The sequence below is a fragment of the Phoxinus phoxinus genome (genome assembly GCF_949152265.1).
Source record: "Phoxinus phoxinus genome assembly, chromosome: 16".
Lineage (NCBI taxonomy): Eukaryota > Metazoa > Chordata > Actinopteri > Cypriniformes > Leuciscidae > Phoxinus > Phoxinus phoxinus.
Window position 1 is genome coordinate 20,417,623 of NC_136891.1, and position 21,832 is coordinate 20,439,454.

The window sequence follows — 21,832 nt, forward strand, 5'->3', positions numbered from 1 at the left end:
CATTCAAGTTCACACAATCCCACTAATTTGATCCAGGTTTATCTAGTCTATAGGTAACGCGTCTCTTAAGCAGCCCTAGAGTTCGATCATCAAATCGATCCACCATCAAACATGGTGAGACATGAGACATGGTGTTTGCAAAACCTACATTTCACAGGAATATTCTCCATCTGTAAATCTTAGAAAGTCGTGCAAATATTTCCATTTTGCTGCTAAACTTCACACTGAACGAGCGCTGCTGCTTTTAAAGCAATGCTAATGCTATTTTTGGACTGATCGTGGTTAATAAAGTAAAATAATGGTATGAGAGAGTGTCAGTCATTGTGTTCCTATTGGTCAGTGTTAGAGGATCTGTGTAACAACTGAGGCTTAGCCTGACAGTTAGCCTGCCCTGGACCAGGCTAGTTTCCCAGCATAAGTTGCCAGAGTAACTGAGATTGAACTATTTAAGTTTGCTTTATGAAACAGAATCAACCGACAATAAGTCTGACTAACCAAAATAAGCCTGGCTTGTATTCTAATCTTGTTTTATGGAACAACCCAGGTTACAACAAGTAAGGTTTTAATTGATTAATTGTGTTCCGTTGTAAAAAATCATTAGTTATTAACCTGGGGGCCGCTTACACAACACAATTTTGAACTGAAAACAGAACATTTTAAATGCTTTAAACTTTGAAGTAGGTTTCAAAGTGCACATTTTTGAATAAGAGTTTTGAAAGGGATACTGTTATCATCACCATGTAAACTTAAAAAAAGCGTGAAAAAAGTGTGTTACGTGTTTAGTCTATAAGCATGATCGTTTGAATGTGTATGTGCGTCAATCAGACTCAATAAGTCTATACCTCAACTCTAGGGAGTGGATAAACTTTGGATCTTAAAAAATCAAAGTGGGCAATGCACAGCATTGTGAGCTAAATTGATATCTTGAGCATCGTGAGCTAATCCACTGGCGCCAATGGTTCAATGATCTACTAAGGCTTAAGATGCTTTTGAGAAATCCAGCCCAGAATGATCAAATGCTAATTTGTTCAAACAATGCCTGAATAGCTATTTGTTTATTGTTTAATATATCCAATAAGCTGCATGGACTTAGGCCCTGTTTGCACCTGGTATTAAGATCAGTTTTGGTCGATCGGATCACAAGTAGACGAGAGAGACACATTTCCGTTTACACCTGGTGTTTTAATCCATCTCTTTTGTGCACTTTCAACCACTTCTGTCCTGATTTCTTCAAGGGGAGGGTCTATGGGTGGGCTATATGGGCTTTTTCAGATCTTTCGACCTAATGGAAGAAATAAGCTCAAGCAATACATATGAACGCGCACAGAGACAACGGAAAAACATACGGAGAGCATCATCTTTCGTTTCTGCTCTGACAGCCGCAAGATCACGCAGAACACTGTGAGTGTGTGTTAGAAATCAGGAATGGTGAGAGAACATTGTGCTTGGTACGTTTTTCATCTTCAAACCAAATTTAGGTCTTCAACCGACAAAGTATAAATCCCATCTGGCTAGCACGCTTCCCATAATCTTCGAATGTGTTTTCGACTACCTCTGGAAGTGGTCGAAAGTGGACAAGCTCAAAAAGTTGTAGACCCTGTTTACACCTGTATTTGCATCGCTCACGTGTGATCCGTTTGACCAAAACGCATCTTAACACCAGGTGTAAAAAGGGCCTAACTGACATAAGCAGCAAAGGAAAGTTGTCTCTGTTGAAGACCAAGTTATTAGTCTTAATATGGATCTTGACTCAAATTCTCCAAATAACCAACTGTGAGTCCAGCTGCCTTTAATTACCAGAGCACTGTAGAAATGAACATTTAGTAGCGTAAAAATCACTGTTTCCCACAATCGATCCGCCACGCCATTAGGATGACACTGTTTTAATCCATTACAGTAAATGGAGGCTACAGGGGGGTTCAAACCTAATTACACTATTGACTCTTCATTAATACCTCTGAATAATTAATAAAACTGTTCATGTGAAAAGAGTAACTCTACAAGTACCCCTGGTTCAGGAATGTATTCTCATCAGCATAACAATCTCCGAACCACCAGAGGGGCTGATATAGATTCAGAGAAAAACAGGGAGTAGAATAAATTGACTGCTGAGTTTGTGTCATTAGAGAAGATCTTTAAAAGTGTACAAGCCAAGTAAATAATTAAAGTAATGAAAATTATATCAAAATTTCATGTTATCCAGTAAATATAAAATTAAACGGTAAATCTATTTGGCTTCTGGTGATAAAAATAAGGCATATAAACTTGCACACTACTTGTATTTTTATTGTATTTAAAACATGCCCTGTCATATAGAACTCCATTGTATATGGATTACAAAAAAAAAAAAAAAAATGCTGTGAACCGAGCATATAATATATGCATATCACTGCATTTTTCATTCCGAGTCTTCTCTCATATATGTTCTGGAAAGGACTATGTAGTTATCTGGGAGGCCAGCTGTCTTTGTTGACACATGGCTCCTTCCTCTGATATCACTTCTTTTCCCTCAAGACATGGTTTATTTAACTGTAAAGCTCACATAATCTTCCACAGGGACTGTCTGCCCTTTACTGTTTCCTCGCCTCCTCTCCTGCATTATATATATATATATATATATATATATATATATATATTATAGTAGAGATGGTCAATATTACATATTTTAAAAACAGACTAGTAGTTTTGAAGAAGCCCTGAAACATTGGTTTGGTTTCAGGTTCACTTGACCCTAAACCAGACATGTTTCTTAGGGGGTATTTACATAAAACATGTCGGAAACAAAGTTGCAATGGAGTGCAATGGAATGAAATTAAATGGAACAAAGGGGATAAAGTTGTGACAGAATACAGCCAAATACTTCATGGCATGGCAGCATTGCTGTAAGACACTTCCTTTTAACTTCCCTGAAAGGGTTTTCCTAAGCAAGTAGTTAAAGCATGCTAGAATTTAGAATGCTAATTTAATCACCGCCACTAAAGAAAACTATGCTAAAATCCAGTTTAGCCAGTGGCTTTCTTCACTGGTACCTCTGTGCTGTGTGTATTTAAAAGACGTAATTATGATGCAAATGCTTATTCTTTCAATGTAAATGTTTTTTTTTTCTCTCACAAAAATCTGAGCAAAGCAGTGTTGGGGAGTAACTAGATAAAAGTAGCGACACTTAACAAAAATTTTCAGTTGTATGAAAGTTACAACAACTACCTCTAATGAGTAGCAGTGTAGCGTGTGGTAGATTTTGCTTAGAAGTTTACCTGGGTCTCGTCTACAATCGACGTCCCCTAACGTCTAGTCAATGTTAGTTTCCTATAATATTTATACTCTAACGCGTCTTCTCATCGACGTCGGCGGAGTTCTCTAATCCTATACTCCCAGCGTGTCTCCAGTCGACGTCGGTCGAGTTCTCTATAACTCCATACTCTAGCGTGTCTACAGTCGACGTCAGCTGAGTCCCCTAACTCTAACTTCCCTAACTAACTTTCTCCCCAAACTAACTTGCTGTGCACCATTAACTAGACAGACTTCAGACAATGCCTTCGAATATGCTTTAATCACGGCCAGAGGATCTCAGACAAATTTCAGAGAGAATCCCAACAGCAAAAATAATTCAACAGTTTTTATATAATGAGCATGGCGAAAATGACATGATACATTACAGAATTTCCCTACAATTTGATTGGTTCCTCATATGCAAACCCTTCTGTTACTAGGTAGAAGCCAATTTAGATCTCAAGTCATAGAAAAATGGAAAAGGTTAGGTTCATTTGATTACTCAATGAGACTACTCTAGACAGTATATTTTTTGATATTGTCTGGTCAGCATCTCAGAATTTTCCATTGACACCAACCATTTACGGAGTAAATTTTTGTTTAAGTGTTAGAATGTTAAGCCTAAAAGAGAAGTAAGATTATCTGTTAGATGTTTGGATCATGATAAGTTTTAAAACACAGTTTACTATCTTTATTCATTAAAAAAAAATCCATCACAAGCGCAACCAAATGTAATGATTTTTTTAATGGCTGAGCTGAGGGAATAATCAAACATGCTCACCTAAATGGTTTTCACTCTTATTTGTAAAAGTAGCTTCCCAAACTGCATAGAGTATGTCATATTGTGGTAGCGTCTGATCTGTTACTTGATTTGCATAATTCCTATTGTGAACAGGTACTAAAACAAACCAGACAGCACAAACAAACAAACTACGTATAAGCAGGTACGATTCATTCTCTCTTTTTTTTAACGCCTATCTTTTTGGGATGTGTTTTGCAAAGCTAACTATGGTCGCAAGTTCCGTTGTTACAATTTGTCACAATTTAACGGAATTTGAGACCATAGTTGGCTAACAATGCTTTTGGCAAACACATCCCTGTTTAAGACACCAGACATGTCTAATAATGTGCCACAGGACACACACGCACGGACGCACACACACAAAACATCACTTAGCATGATTTATAAGCTGTTGTCCTCATGGGGACCAAACAATGTCCCCACAAGGACAAGGATTTCAGATATTGGCATCTTTGCCATCACAATTCGCCTCTGGGATGAACTCTCTCCCTTTCATGACCCTCTCGTGATTGCAGTTCTAGTGAAAACCAAGAGCATGCTTCTCTATTAAGATTTTATCTCAGTATTAAACAATTCCAATTTATCTTGATCAGGACTCAGATAAAAGCGTGTTATGATTTGGATGTGGTGTTTGATAGCTTATTAGTCACAATATGATTTAATTTTGACAAATGGCTTTTGATTAAAAATTTGATTATCTATTTCACACTTGTTTGACACATTAATTCACAGTCCTTTCAAAGTAAGTCACTGCATTTTATTTAGAACCATGGACTGTAAGTTTCTGATCTAGATACTTTTAAAAACCATTATTATCACCAGTTATATCAACAAAGACTAAACTTGAACTAAAATTAGGGCAGTTTTTTCTTCTTCTTCAGGTGGATAGAAAGATATATATAATATGATGGATTACATATTATTTAAAACGGAGGGTTGCACTTTAAGCATGGCCTATATAACATGCATTTAGTAATATATTCATGTATTTACACTGTGATGATGCTTACACTGAAAAGCTTACCCAGTACCAGTACACTATATTTACATTTTGTGTAATACATTTTCAAATGTTGTTTAAACAAACCCAAATATGACTCAACTGTAAACTTTATGGGGTAAAATCCATTAATGTAAAATCAAAAAGCTGTTAACATCTTGATGAATGATACTCAGATCTTCCTGTCATGATGATGGTAATTGAAATGTCAGTCTCATAATGAATCTCTTGAGATGATGAATTGTTTTGTTGGGTCATTGACCTGTGCGCATCAGATTTTTTCAGTTCCCCAATGGAAAGGCAATTTGAAGTGGTCTAGATGACCCTTGAACTTACTCCTCTGGTGTTTCTCGTGTCTGACTAGAGGGTGCTTAGTCTCCCATAGCCAAACTTTTGGCTAACTGCATAATGTCTGGTCCAATTTGCCGCTTGAATACATTTTTACAGGCCGTTTTAGTAGCAGGAAATCATTCATACACAATAACAGATGTGTGCAGACGTGATTCTCATTATCTTTTATAGATTTGATTCAACTAACCTGGCAAACCTTTGGAAGATGAGTGTGGAAAGAATGGTAGGAGTGTTTAAGAAACCTGTTGATACCTTATATATGTATATCTAGCTAACATTGTTATTTATATCATACCCGAGGATTTATTAATTCTCTACATATATATATATTAAATCAATCTCCAAGGTAACAGATGCAGAGATATGGTTGCAATGGCAGATGATAGAAAGAGACTTTAGTCAACCTGAATTTGAATCAGTTTGAAAATGAAATGTGTCATTTTTCAGTTTAGATGTTGACCAACAAGCAACAAAATTGAATCTAGAGTCTAATATGACAAACCACTACTTTTTAGTGTTGCATAACTACAAGCTCAAAATTAATATAATTGAACTATCATATGCTTTACTGAGATCGTAGTGTGGTTTCAGGGTGCAGTACAGTACAAAAACAAACTGTTAGGTTGAGAAATATACACACATTTATGAGAAGGTGGTGCACTGATACATATATATAGACAAAAATATTGGGATATTCAGGTGTTTCAATCAGACCTATTGGTTTGCAGTCTGCATTTACAAAATTAGTTTTGGGGAAAAACTGGTCGTTCTGAAGAGCTCAGTGAATTCAAGCATGGTACTGTGATATGATGCCACCTTTTCAATAAGTCAATTCTTGAAATTTCTTCCCTGCTAGATATTCCACAGTCAACTCTAAGTGGTAATATTGAAAATTGGAAGCATTTAGGAACCGCAGCAACTCAACAAATGCTGAGGTGCATGCATGGTGCATACAAGTTCCCAACGCTCTGATGATATAGCTGAAGAGTTCCGTTGGCATTTATATCAGCACAAATATTGTACGGCGGGAGCTTCATGGAATGGGTTTCCATGGCCGAGCAGATGCATGCAAACCTGAAGTCACCAAGCACAATGCTAAGCTTCGGCTGGAGTAAGGCATGCCGCCACTAGACTCTGGAGCAGCGGATAGGTGTTCTGTGGAGTGACGAGTCTGATGTGCTAGCCTGGGCTTTTGGCGGTTGCCAGGAGTACCTGTCTACTGCATTGTGCCAACTGTAAAGTTTTGTGAAGGAGGGTTAATGGTTTGGGGCTGTTTGTCAGGGGTTGGACTTGGGGCTTCACTGGTAATCTTCACTGGGGCTACAGCATCTTAAACATATCATGAAAATGTGACTTTTTCCGTGTTTAAGTGCTATAATCGGGTCCCCGGTGCACCTACCAACCCAAAAAACGTGTCGAGAAACTTTGTTTTGGTAAGCCTTTCTCTGCAAGCATGTCAAACAATAAGCCAATCAGATTTAGCTCCCCTTCTGACATAGGAAGCGACAACAGTGTAACCAGTTCTAACGCAATGGCAAAAGTTCCAGCAAAGCATGTAAACTGTTCTGTCGTCGGCTGCACGGACGAGCAAAAAATGTCACAGCTGTCTAATAAAGACCTCAGGGAACTATGTCAGCTTGTGTAAAAGTTAAACATGACGTTACATGCAAGTCAATGAGATTAATCATCACGTCCAGGTGCAGTCTAAAAGTTGCAACCTCTTCCTGAGTCTCTCCGTAAGGCTGCACGCTACTGGTTATTTCTGAGATTTTGGATAAGTGAGATTATTTGTGTGTTTTGTTATTGCCGGAGTATCCGAAGCTTGTGTAAAGGATTGGCCCTCTTCTGAACGGGGGTGGGGAGCAGCAGCTCATTTGCATTTAAAGGGCCACACATGCAAATGGTGTGTTTTTGCTCACATCCAAAAAGGGGCAATTTTGACAAGCTATAATAAATGACCTGGGGCGTATTTTGAGCTGAAAATTCACAGACACATTCTGGGAGAAAAAAAAAGATTTATATTACATCTTGTGAAAAGGGGCATACTATGTCACCTGACATTTTGGACAATGCTATGCTTCCAACTTTGTGGGAACAGTTTAAGGAAGGCCCTTTTCTATTCCAACATGACTGTGCCCCAGTGCACAAAGGACATAGGGTAACAATTTTGATGGTCCCTTTTGAGCATTCTAGTAACTTCAAGTAACTTTGCAACTACGTCAACTAACTCTCAATAGAGTTTGTTTCTATGGTTATTATCAGGTGTTTCTTATTTAGTTCCTTGTTATTCCATGTACTGTATATACTCCCTGTTCAAGCAATGTAGTTCTTTGTCAGTTATTGTGTATTTGTAATGTGTTGTTCTAACAATCTCCTGCATAATATATAATAAAATAATAAAAGACTGTAGTATTCCTTATTTGTGCATGTTGCTTACTACACTAGACCGTTACACATACATGCACCAGCAAACATTTATTTTAAGTTCTTTTAAACCCAGAAATCTGAATGTGGCCATAGTTGAATAAACACCCAGTGTTTTATGCAGAGTTTAGTTAATCATATAATTTGTCATCTCATAAGATATTTTTTTTCTACACACCATTTGAAAACCTTAAACATCTAAATAGCTACAGTTGCATATAAGATAAAAAAACTAAGGGATAAGTGAGGAGACAGAGTGAGCCATCACATTAACTTTGTTCATAGGCTAACTGTATCTGCAAATAACACATGACAAGAAGATGTAAATGAGTAAAACATGTGCAAAGAGGGAAGACGGTGAGCAGACAAACTCTGAAAGGTGCAAATGATGAGATACATTCAGAATATTCACATAACCACCCACACACAGCTGTGCAGATATCACACTTACAAACACAATTTCTTCATTTTAGAGATTTTAAATGGTGACATCTGTCCTGTTATCGGTTATTCTGATTCCTTCCCACCAGTGTGTAACTTCACGTACCTATACTTTGAGTACATTTATAATATTTATTATAATTTTATTATTAATTTAATTCCAAAACTGCAAATATCTATAGCTTATATAATTACATCTACATGAAAATAAAATAAAAATATTACATTTAAAGTCATTAAGACTTATTACATTAAGTCTTTTTATCTTTTTAGGTGTGGGTAAGTGTGCAACTGCATGCAACCTCCAATTTCTCTCTTTTTATTTCGTCATCTTTCTCGTTTTCTTTCATCTATCTCACCTTTCGCTTGCCCTCAATGATGGAGAAGGGTGTTGTGATGGACGGCCACTTGTTTCTTGGTGGTGGAGGCTTCTCACAGTTCCACAGCACTAAAATCTGAAACCACATTAAAACAGATGACCTTCACTGCACATTTCAATACACGTGAAAAACATGACTATTCATTGTGTGGTTGTAAAAATAAATAAATATATATTGTAGGTGCAGGTGTGAAATATTACTGCCCACATGCAAAAAGTAATTAACATTTCTGAACAAATCCCATACTAATTTGTGAGTGCAGAAAATAGGTGTGAGAACCTCCAAACAAACTAGAAATTATCTAGAGCCTTTTTTAGAAACTGTTAATTAAGAGCATTTGGAGATAAAGCCTAATGTTAGCCTTTGCGAAAAAGAAGTGTGCTTAATTGTATTAAATGTGCAATTCCAGTGTATTTCAAATCTTAAAAGTATATTTTCACACAGTAATGACATCAAAAGCCACTTAAATGTATTTAAAGAGATTTCACTTTCATGATGTTTCTTAAATTATGTAAGAATTTTGTAATAAAATATCAAAAATCACTTGCACAGTGTGATATATTTCCTGCAGTTGTGTACTTACAATATCCCAAAAGTCTCCAAAGATTTTTTATTTCAGAGAAATTCCAATTTTAAATAATTGGCCGCCCCGGAAAAAAATGTCACCTGTCAATGACGCTATATCCTCGTTATCCCTGGTTTCCGCTTGTACTGCCATAGCCATGGCGACAGACGTGGACAACTGCATAGCGCGTAACGTTTAACGCCACATGGTTCTTGTTTCGTTCAAACATTATAGACCATGGCAAGCAGACTTTGGGACAAAAAAGGAGAACTAAAATGAGGATCAATATCGGCGTGGCGTTTTCGAGATGCCGAGAGATCCACGTCCGCGACTAACTTGGACTTGACAGAGCTTCACAAGTCACGACTTGACAGAGACGCCACTCGCATTTATTTTATTAGACAGGTGATCAGATGTATATAAAACAAATCAATGTTATATAGCTCAACATGATGAAATGTTTGAATATGATCAGTATGTTATTCTAATGTTGATCTAGCTTACAGCTAGTTTCATATAGCAAACGAACTAAAATAGAATAACATTATAAATTTCAACACACTCAAATGCAGTTTATATGATACTGCAACGTTAGACCAAGTGAATCAGCGCTGCGTTACCTCACAAGTTTAATTCATCAAACAAACTGACCTGTGTGAGCACTAATTAGGGCTGGGCGATATGGGCAAAAACAATTTATCACGATAATTTTTTTATATCAGTCGATGTCGATAATAATCACGAAAAATGTCAAATCAAATTTTTTTTCAAGTTTAAAGGCAGATTTTTGCTCATAAGTGAAATAAAAAAACCAGAGCGTTAATAGTGCTTTTAAACTACTCTTTATTGTCAGAACATATCATGACAAACACTTGCCAAACAGGTGAACATTTCACAAATCTGAGTTAGAACATTCAAACATTTGTAATTTTTCCTTAACAAAATAAATATCTTAATAGAAAAAATATATATTTCTTAGTTTCTGCATGTGCTAATTTATATTTGGTAAAAAAATTTATTCTGACTGTTTTATTAAAATTAACCATTGGTCATCCAACATCATGCATTTAGATCATGATAATCACAGATAAAACCGGGCATAGCCTATAGCACCTCACTATCATGGCAAAATGTTACTTTATGGTTTCTATGGTATTTGTATGAAAAAGAGTAGCCTAAATACATTATTAAATACTGTAATTATATTCCATTAGTCCTTTAATAAATTGTCTACATTAATAATATAATACAATTCAATATGTATATCCCACATTTCATGGTTCAGTTAATATTACTAGGCTAACGTTACAGTAAATCCGTGGTAAATGATGGGAATTTGTAGGCGGAAAAGCCTTCTGACTGTATTGTTGCGCACAGTGTTTCTACTGTTTGTCAGCGCCGTTTCATCTGCCTTTAAACAGATGAATCACTGAGACATTTGTGTTCTTTGCTGAATTCAAGCGCTTCTCACTGGATCTCGTGACCGAGACAGATCAGAGTAAACGCATCTGCTAGTGAGCTCGCGCTGCCGTTTGGAATTTGAGCCGAGCGGATAAATGGTCCGTGAGGCGCGCGCGGTTCAAATGAGTTTTGTTCCGCTTTTGGCGCATAAACATTATCGAACATTTATCGAATTCTTGATATCGTTTTATTGAGAAAAAATATATCGCGATAACTATCATTATCGTTTTATCACAGAGCCCTAGCACTAAATCAGCACTTGCTGGTAGTTCGGTACATTTCTCACTCATACTTCCTTTATAAACACATTACATGCATGCTTATGTTAGCTTAGGGTCTTCTGAATCCATAGATACCAAACACATGGTGTTCCATCTCCATTAAATATGGTTTATAAGCCCAAATGTAAAAATAGAGACAACGGTCCATAAAGGGCTTAGTCCCCAGAGGGTTAAGGACCTTAAGCACTCTTAAATTTAACTTATTGCATTTAATTGTATCTAATATGCAATTAAGTGTCCAAAATCATTCACACTTAAAGGGATAGTTCACTTTGAAATAAAATTTTGGTATGTTTTAGCTTACCTCAAGGGCATCCAAGATGTAGGTGTCTTTTTTTCCGCAGTAGTTTCATTTTTTTATATTTTTAGGTCAAACCGTTTTTGTCTGACAGTCATATCATGCAGGTATATGGTCATTGTCTCAAAGAGCATGCACAGAGTCCAAATTAAAACAATTCCCCATCGTCCAAATTAAACAATTCCCCATCGTAAGTACACATTGATGGCCTAAGACACGAAACGACCGGTTTGTGTGAGAAAACGAACGGTATTTATATCGTTTTTACCTCTTGTAACACAGCCACGTCCAAGTGATCTGAGCTATAGTATCCAGCTGCAGACCCGCAGCACCACCAGTTTCAGAACCCCAGCGCCAGAACCGGAAGTAAGGGGCGGAGCTTACGTTCTAACACCAGCGCCAGAACCGGAAGTGAGGTGCAGAGCTTACGTTCTAAACCGAGTAGCGCGTTTTGGAGCGTAATTTGCTTAGACACGAAACGGTATACTTTTATTACACACGAAACGTCATACTTTATACGTATGTTATAATGATACATTAAGGTACAGAAACATTGGGCTTCACCATATTTTTAATATCGTGGTCCGTTGTGTGCATTTATATTTACTATGGTTCTTTTTTTATAATAATTTTTACAATGTATTTACCTACATATTGTAAATACAGTTGTTATGATAACACATTTATTTCTATTTGTATATAGGACAGTTAAGCTGTCATTTGTAATATAGAAACTATTTAGCTATTTTAGTCAAATGTTCTTATTAAAGTGGTACTACTTACAAGCAGGAGTATGTTGTTTGTGCACCACAAATTGACACTTACCAATCAGGTATTTCAAATAATTGTAAACTAGCATGAGAGAAAATGCCACAAACTATTGTAAAGTGACACATACCATTGTTAAAGTAATTATGAAAACTGTCACCAATCATTCAGAAGTGTGCTGGACCTTGACACTGGCTTTTCACAATGCAGAGTAGTGTACATCTGTAGATTCTATATTATAATGTGGATACAGCAAGTCAAATATTTGAACAAAACATTCGGGAATCTCCAGAAGGAATATATATTAAATTAATTTGTAGTTATTGTAGACTAATCCCCAATGTTTAGTCAATGGTAGCTTATACAATGTATACACCTTTTTCAGTAAGCAGAGACAGAAAAGAGACTCAACAAATATGTAAGTTAAAGTAATGAATATTTAGAATAAAAAAGGAAAAATTACATAAAAGCAGATCATCATTCATTCAGCGCTGTATTGTGGTTGCGCTGTGTCACGTGACAAGCAGTGACGCGTCACCATGGAAACCATAAAGTGACAGATTCTAAATAACGGTCGCCTTGAAAAACTCACGCTGGGGGGGTCAATTAGAATATTTTAAACTTACGTGTGAAAGGGTTAACATTCTTCAAATTAGTGAAAATTCTGTCATCGTTTACATGCTTGTCTCATTGAAAATAACTCCGCCCCTCACTTCCGGTTCTGGCGCTGGGGTTCTGAAACTGGTGGTGCTGCGGGTCTGCAGCTGGATATATCTCGATCTGAGGGCGCGAGCGCTTCCTTCTGTGTGACGTGTACACTGACTGGTGCATATATATATATACACTAGATGTCGCACTAAAGACATTCGTTCCAAGGCGAGGCGACATCTAGTGTATACATCTATGCACCAGTCTGCGCACACGTCACACAGAGGGAAGCGCCCGCGCCCTCAGATCACTTGGACCTGGCTGTGTTACAAGCAAGGGGGTAATCCATCCGCCGGAAACTGAAGCCTCCGCGGGCGCCGCCATTGTAGCAGAACTTCACCTGCTGTTAGCACTCCATTGACTCCCATTCATTTTTGCGTCACTTTGACAGCGAATAACTTTACATCTGAGGCGTCCAAAGACTCCATTTGTCCATTATTTATTTCTAAAGAAACTCGACAATGTATAAAAGGCTCCATTACCTTGTATCTTACGTTATGGCCCCGTAGAAGCCATTTTTGTAAAAATAGGCTAACGATTGCGTCATAACTCACGCGACTCTCTGTCGCACTGTAGAGAAATTACCGTATAGACCGGCGGAGAAGCTCGCAGGCAATCGGGGGAACGTGGAGGCATTAAGTCCGATAAAGTGAAGGGAGTAGCCCACCGAGAGTGATAAAGTTGATCCTACTGCTAGCTCATGGACAGCTAATGCTCACGCTCTCCGTCTCTGAGAGATTCGGAAGGGAATGATTCAGATTTCTCTCCGCACAGCTACTAGAAGACTGAAAACTGTCAGACACGTTGCTCATGTGTTCAAGCTCAGTTTGAGCCTGCGCAGTTCGCCTGGCGATCAGGAAGTGAGTGCTTCAAATGGGCTTCACTTTTCTCCGTTGAAGTCTATGGGGTCGCTGTGTCCATCTTATATACTGTCTATGGTTACAAGAGGTAAAAACTATATAAATACCGTTCGTTTTCTCACACAAACCGCTCGTTTCGTGTCTTAGGCCATCAATTTGTACTTACGATGGGGAATTGTTTAATTTGGACGATGGGGAATTGTTTTAATTTGGACTCTGTGCATGCTCTTTGAGACAATGACCATATACCTGCATGATATGACTGTCAGACAAAAACGGTTTGACCTAAAAATATAAAAATTGAAACTACTGTGGAAAAAAAGACACCTACATCTTGGATGCCCTTGAGGTAAGCTAAAACATACCAACATTTAATTTCAAAGTGAACTATCCCTTTAAGAATATTCTTTTAAAGTACACTATTTCCTAACTAAGTATGCTAAAGTGCAAGTTTAAGGGAGCACATGATCATTAATACTAAAAATACAAAATAATTAAGCCGTTATGGAAAAAAGTTGTTTATTTACACTTTAAAAAAGGAGCACCAAATAGGAGTAAAGATAGTAAAGAGATCCATTTATCAGATACCGCAATTATACTGAGTGTTTGCAAAGCCAGACTTTTGACTTGTTTCGCATGATTAGTCGCTGCCCACATACAGGGACATAATAAAAAATGATGTGTGGAAAACCATGTCAAAAATCGTGGACATTCTAAATGAGTTTGATTCATGCATTGATAATCATTCATCTTCTTCATGATATGATGAATTAGGCAGTGCTGCAATTAATATACCAACCCTTTCCCCTTCAGAATGCTAAAGGAACAGCACATCCAAGATTGAAAATCATCTACTTAATCTCATATCATTCCAAAGCTGTATGAATTTATGTTTTTGCATCAGGATTATTATCTAAATAATAATAATAATAATTTAACTACTTGAAATTAGATAAACGTTAACTGAATTAAAATGCAATATTTAAACAAAAACACACATTGTATTTTAGTTGCCAAGGCAACATTTCTCTATTTTGTAAAATTATTAAAACCAAATAAACGAATAAGTAAATACTAATTTATATTTTATTAATAATGTATTTGGTTAAAATCAAATTCATACCGGTTTGGAACGACATACTGTAAGGGTGAGCAAATGATGATAGAATTATTATTATTATTATTTGTGGTGACATTTTTATTTTTACTTGCAGTATATCTCGTTTGTGATTTAATATAGCCAGATGTGCAGTTTGCCATTAAAGCAAGAACTCTGACCAATACTGTGACAATGTGACCTCCAGCAAAACAATTGCTGGCAGTGTGAATGACCTTTAAAATGATACACACTTGCAGGGTAGATAATAATGGCAGAGTTGTCATTTTGTTTCATAGTTTCCTCTCATGTTCTCACCTGCGCACAGAACTTGGACTTGGTGACTGCATGGATCAGCTTGAATATGGGCTGCTGTTGGGACTGTAGAGGTGTGACTGCTTGAATAACGGCTGTAAACTCCTGAGATGGACTCTTACCTGCAGAAATACAAACGTGGATGGCAGAAATTTAAATTAAATGGTCTTTATTTGTTGATGAATTTCTTTGCTTAATTCATGAACCACATAAAAATGCAGTTTTCACACACTGCAAAAGGCAGAGTAGCCTTTATGAAATCAGTCTTCAACAGCATCAGTCTCCTGTGTGTAACATCTCTCTGCGTTTGTATTAGTTTGCTTTATGGCAGCCGTTCAAAGAGAGCACCTGTTTATCTTTGTTCCTCCGCAGGGATTCGCTTCATTTATCTACGTTTGCGACTGCGACTCCAGAAACCCGACAGCTACATTAAGTCTCTATTACATCACAATAAAGGTTACTACAAAGAACAAAAAAGAACCAGAGAGGATAAAACTAGTAAAATGAATTGATCAAAGCTTTGAAGCTTTTCTGGTTCAGCAATAAACAAAAGAGAAGTTCATAATATATCACACAGTGACAGTAATTACGTTTAGACAGAACATCTATTATCCCCATTTCCTCTCTGCAGGGATTCAAACTCTATAAAACAGAACAAAACAAGAACATGTAAACACACGCACAGTCTGAAACACATGAACAAACAGGCCACACACAAAGACCATACAGAAACAAACCACACACAAACAGAGAACTACTAATATACACATTCACACATCTACATTTGGTTTGATTTTCAAAACGTATATTATGAATATATTGTTAATGATCCATCCAGACAGTCCATCCATCCATCCATCCATCCATCCATCCATCCATCCATCCATCCATCCATCCATCCATCCATCCATCCATCCATCCATCCATCCATCCATCCATCCATCCATCCATCCATCCATCCATCCGAGTGCAGATTCCTCTGGGACCACAGGAGGATCTGATGCACCAGTCTGCACAGAAGGCACGACCTCAGATCCCCTGGTGGTTTATGTACGAGACCACCGACATATTGTCTGTTTGAACCAAAACTTTGTGGCCTCTGAGGTCTGGGTTAAAATGATTTAGGGCTAGTACTGCTAACATATCCAGGCATTTAATATGCCAAGAGAAATCATGCTCCTTCCACAGACCTCAAGTCGAGTGGCCTTCCGCATCTGTCTACACTCTTTTGCGATAACAGGATGTTCCCAACACTGGGCCTAGGGGATAGGAACCAAGGCTTCTTCCACACGATTATGGAACAAAGGCATCTGCATGTAACCTTGATCGTGCGAAATGGGTTGCCCCTGGTCCTAAGCCACCACTGCAAAGGTCTCATTGAACACAGCTGCCATGAATCCTAACAGTCTCTAAAACTGCTTTACAGTGATGAGCTGGCATTGGTTGATTCTGGTCACTAGAACCGACTCGCTGGAGACAGCTGTGCCCGTGCCACCATCCCCTGAGACTGAGCTAATATCAGTCTGAAGGGGTGGATTGGAATCCACTGCTGCTTCCATGAATATGTAATGAGTGATTATAATCAAGGTATTAATCAATATTTTTCCTTCTAAATATCAAATGAGTTGAATGACTTCTCTGGAGATTTTTACTTTTCAGTTTAGTTATCAGTGTGATTACTGAAATGTTCTTTTCATGTATTATTTAATGTTTGTATTTGTTATCTGAATGCAGTAACAGTGCTTGCTTATTTAGCCCGGCTTAGAGAAATGAAATATGGACTTGTTTTGTGTTTTAGAAAGGTCTTCAACATGTCAAAACATATAGGGGTCACTGAAGCCAATAGTTTAATGGACCATTTCTTTGTTAAAGCCTTACTTTCCAGTTAGACTAAAGTGTAGCTCTCCTCGAGAGAAAGAACGCATTATCTTGATGTTTTGAGAAAACTCTCCAGTTTATAGTTAGAGCCTGGCCAAATCATACCTTGGAAAAGCTGTGTGTCTGTGTGTGTGTTAGTCTTTTTGGTTACAGGTACCACTCACATTATTGGAGATTGACTGAGTTGTTGTTCTGGACATGCTGGCGCCCAGCAACCCAAATCTGGGACCTGGAAGATCACGACATGCCTAACTTCAGGGTCCGAGTTTCAGCTGCATAATCGATGGAGATATGCTTCAGTCTATCTGTATATGTGTGGAAAATTACTATGTTTATCTATTATTGGCCAATGAGAATAATTCAACCTGAAGCAAGGAAATAGCTTAGACCTTGGTGAAGGGTATAACTGCTGTGATCTTTGTAACTGTAAGTGGGGCGGCCTACGAACTTATGTGTGAGTCTTGAAGCTGACTTCTGCTGATGAAACTCCACCATACACGCCTTACCCACAAGCTAGGATGTTGATGTCACCCAAATCACCCACATCGATGCTGAGTACGTCCAACTCCTCAGAGCTGGACAAACCCAACATCAAGCACTCCCACTAGAAGTGAGCTTCCGTATCCCGAGTCTGAGCACTGGAACTAGCGGTCGAGAGCTGAGAAAGGTCCGAAGCCATCTCAATCTCCTCCACTAGCTCCATCTGCGATCCCCACGAGTGAAGACAGAATCAGAATTGGACTAGCTACACACGTGCTTCAGACACTGTCACTGTCACTGTCAGAACAACCACCCTGATGTGGCAGGAAATTATATATATATATATATAAAAAAAAATTTTTGCAGAGCTGTGTACAAAGGAATTAAGAATTGTGTCATTCTGTATGCAAGCCTCAACATCTAAAACATTTTCAAGGAAGACAGGGACACAGCAAACCATCGGTGCTGGCCATGTTGGATGATATCTCATTACCTAATAAACAGCATGTATTGCAGGTAGCCGGATTTATAGTGTTGCCCAGGCAGAGCGAATCACACCGTATATCACGGCACAGTGAAGTTCTCTCAAGTTATGGCCACAGACAGGGAGTCTAAACTGCCCTGTCATCAAAATTATGGAAAGTGAGACTAACAACACCTGTGACAGCAGAGTATAGACCATCTATCACTTCTGCAATACAGATTTACTGCTGACATGTGAAGCCCAGGGACAAATCCATCACAAACCCCTACATGAGCATGCAAACACACAGGCCATGCTTAGGGAGGAATATGGGGGACACATATGTTCACCATCCACTATGAGATCTCACACACACACACACACACACACACACACACACACACACACACACACACACACACACACACACACACACACACACACACACACACACACACACACACACACACACACACACACACACACACACACACACACACACACACACACACACACACACACACACACACACACACACACTGCTTGGAGGGAAACCAACATCTATCTGAGTTATGATTTCATTTTCACTGCAACAAATTTTTACGGCATTGAGCTGGAGGTGGTGAGGAGATGCACACACACACACACACACACACACACACACACACACACACACACACACACACACACACACACACACACACACACACACACACCGAGTGTCGAGTAGTAGAAGGGGAAGAGGGTGAGGTCGCTGGAGAACTCAGGAAGTGCGTAGAGTCCTCCAGGCAAAGAATTCCACATAATGCTGCTCCTGGTCATGTGCGTCCGTATCCGGTCATGGATAATCTGTAAAAACAACACAAACATTACTATTACGTAATATACATTAAAACATTCATATACATCAGTATTTACAAGTTACAATTACAATTATAGCTGTGATTAACAAATGATAATAATTGTTGTGATTGTCTGTTCTCGATATTTCATAATTTTCCATTGTAACCAATCACAGTCAGTTTCTGTGTTTCAGGGGTTCATCCCTCGCCGCCCAAAAAGCCAGGCCATCTATATGTCCGGCTTCTCATACGAGCAAGAACATGAGGGTGTTGCTGCTTGAATGTACTGAGTGAGTAAGTTATAAGGTGAACATGATTTCACCATGTGCATCATGTTCCTAGATTAATATCTTTGTTGATCCTGGAACAACTTTCCAATCAACCAATCAGATTTGAGGGACAAGTTTACAGTTTATGTCAAGTTTAGGCTTATGACCAGAGTTGGGTGCTTCTACATCAGTGTTATTCACCTGTCATTTCCCTCTGATTTTAGGGATAAGTTATGGGTAGGGTTAGGTCTAGGAAAAAAATTGCTGTTCCAGGATTAACAAAATATGTTGAATTTAGGAACGCCTTACTTCGCAAAAACATGGTGACTGAGGTTTAAGCAGTCGGACCGGTGCTTTGGAATTATTTTGGATTTGCTGCTCACTTGCAATGTAGAGTCTTGAGGATCTACCTCTCTGATATTTCCTTTTTTTCATGTCAAAGGAAAAATGGGCTCCTACATGTTCATCTTTAAGAAATACTATTATGTTATGTCTACTTAAATACAACCTTGTGTGTGTGTAGAATTTAGCTTTGACATTTTTGACCCCCCACCCCCACCCCCACCCCCACCCATATCATAATATTGGGAAGACCCCGAATGTTTATCATTAGGCTACTGTCTGTCTGTACATGACACCAACTGTATGCAGCAGAGGTTCTACAGCCTACTGTTATCGGAGAATCCGGCCAATGGACCACTCGATCACCGAGCGAATCTTTCAGTGTTCGTCATTATACTGTCTATGTTGCTAAGCCATCTGCTTAGACAGGGTAAATGCACATAATTTATCATTATTCGCGCAAAATAGTTCTGCTATTTATAACACAATTTAAAGCGGAATTATCATGAGCTAAGCAATCCTTGCTGTAGTTAAAACATTAAAACACAGCATTCCGCAGGAAACGTGTTCAAAAGCAGTGCATACACTACACATATTTCTATTTTAAATGAATATAAAACATATTGTAAGTACTGGAAAATGATTTCATGAAATTTCAGTGCTTAACTGTATTAATGAGAGTGGCATATTTAATCTAAATGTGTATATCAGATGTAAAACAGAGTTTAAATCATTCTGTTTACTTAATTTCTTCATTCACTCCAGTAAAAGTGTGTACACACAATCTACAGTGTCTGTACGGTGCGGACATATTTACGCCTAGTTCATTTTTTTATAAATCCCGATATGTGCAGGGAAAATTGCTTTCGCACATTTCAATGCCTTTTTTGTGCATACGCACCGTTTATACATCAGGCCTCTGGATGTTATGTTGTGTTGTATCATGTTTATATGCAGCAGTCGTCCATGAGGGGCTGCCGCTTTACCTTCAATTTGTTATTTGGTGATTAAAGTTACGTTGAACGTTTGCCGGTTCCCACCTCCTTCTCTTATCAACGAATTTGGTTACAGGCTGATTTGTACACTATAATGGATTATAACATAAAAGGTTAGATTTTAAAACAGCTTCATCTCAAATCAATATTTTATGCCCCCCTCATTATTTATGTTATGAAAAGATATGCAATAAGTGACACGGCTGTACATTTTCCTTTATATACCCTTTTTGTTTGAATTTATTCATTTGTCAAGGCTAAAAGATGCTAGTTAGGAACTATATATTTTTCTCGCATTGGGGTCCTGATTGCCCTGTCTGGGTTTATTTTGTTATAATAACGGGATGTACATTATCTATTACTAAACAAATGTAAAATAATTGTAAAATGTCATGATTATGAAAACATTTATGGCTGACCTAGCCTGGCTCCGCCCTCCTATGTACTTCCGCTCAATTTTCATTTTCCTTCAGAACTACGTCTGGGATTGTGGTGTATTCTTGGGTTTTCTCCAGTAAATTTTTTACCGGTCCAATCAGCGAACAGATGGAGTGGCTGAGAACGATGACGTTGAGGTTGTGCGCTAGTTTGAGTCGTCATACGTCACGACCAAACGTTAGCGATTGGTTATGGCAGATCCAGAGTGACTCTGGGCAGATCCTATAGTTTTAAACTTCAACAGAGTACATGCCTTAAAGGAAGTTAAAGCTTGTCAATGGAGAGAGGCCAGACTCTCAATGAAGACTCTCAATGGCCAGACTTGTACAAATGAAATGTACGAGAGTCTGGTAGAACCAGGCTGTGGCTGACCATCCCTAGGAGCACATTATTGTTCATTATTAGTTAATGATAATGCATAAACAAATGTAACATTATTATAAAGCGTTACAAAAAAGATAGATATAACAACATAAAAATATAACCTTTCAAACTAGATGTTGTAGAAGCCAGCTTTGTGTGATTATGCCTCACAAATAAAATAATCAACATGGCCGACTATCCTATCAGTCTTCAGAGGCAACGCCCAGACAACATTCTCAACAGTATGCACACAGGCCTAATTACTCAAATTAAACACATTAATCTCATTTTATTACAATACTAATTAATCACAATCTGCCTCACCCTCATCACAACAGGGTGCGTGAGATCTTTAAGCCATAAATAACCTGTAACACACACACACACACACACACACACACACACACACACACACACACACACACACACACACACTCAGTGTCCTGAGTCCTTCTCCCACTGGGCTTGATTGGTTCTGTCTCTCCAGAGCCAATTACGATCAACTACAGTTTAAAACTCTCATGTCGGGGAGCATGTGTGTTTGTGTATCTTTGTGCATTTACATGCTGATGTTTTAATGTGCTGTACGTGGAGTGTAGGGATTTTGTCAGATCCACGCAGCAAGTGAAGCATCTTGCAGCTCTTGTGCAGTGGAGCAGGGAAATGAACTCAACGTGGCATATGTTCAAGAGGAAGTGCCAGAAAACCTGAGTCCACAGAGAGGGCATTTGATCTATGTGGT

At 38.3% G+C, this 21,832-nt stretch overlaps 1 protein-coding gene across 1 annotated transcript in view; it reads right to left on the reverse strand.

Moving 5' to 3' along the window:
- LOC307012449 (exostosin-1) overlaps nt 1-21,832 on the reverse strand; it is a gene marked incomplete at its 5' end in the record, with an annotated part of 349,853 nt that overhangs the window by 35,146 nt on the left and 292,875 nt on the right. The window contains 3 exons of the mRNA XM_079639118.1: nt 8,648-8,743; nt 15,024-15,142; nt 18,558-18,690. Of these exons, the coding sequence (XP_079495244.1) occupies nt 8,648-8,743; nt 15,024-15,142; nt 18,558-18,690 (348 nt within the window). The remainder of the gene's footprint in view (nt 1-8,647; nt 8,744-15,023; nt 15,143-18,557; nt 18,691-21,832) is intronic.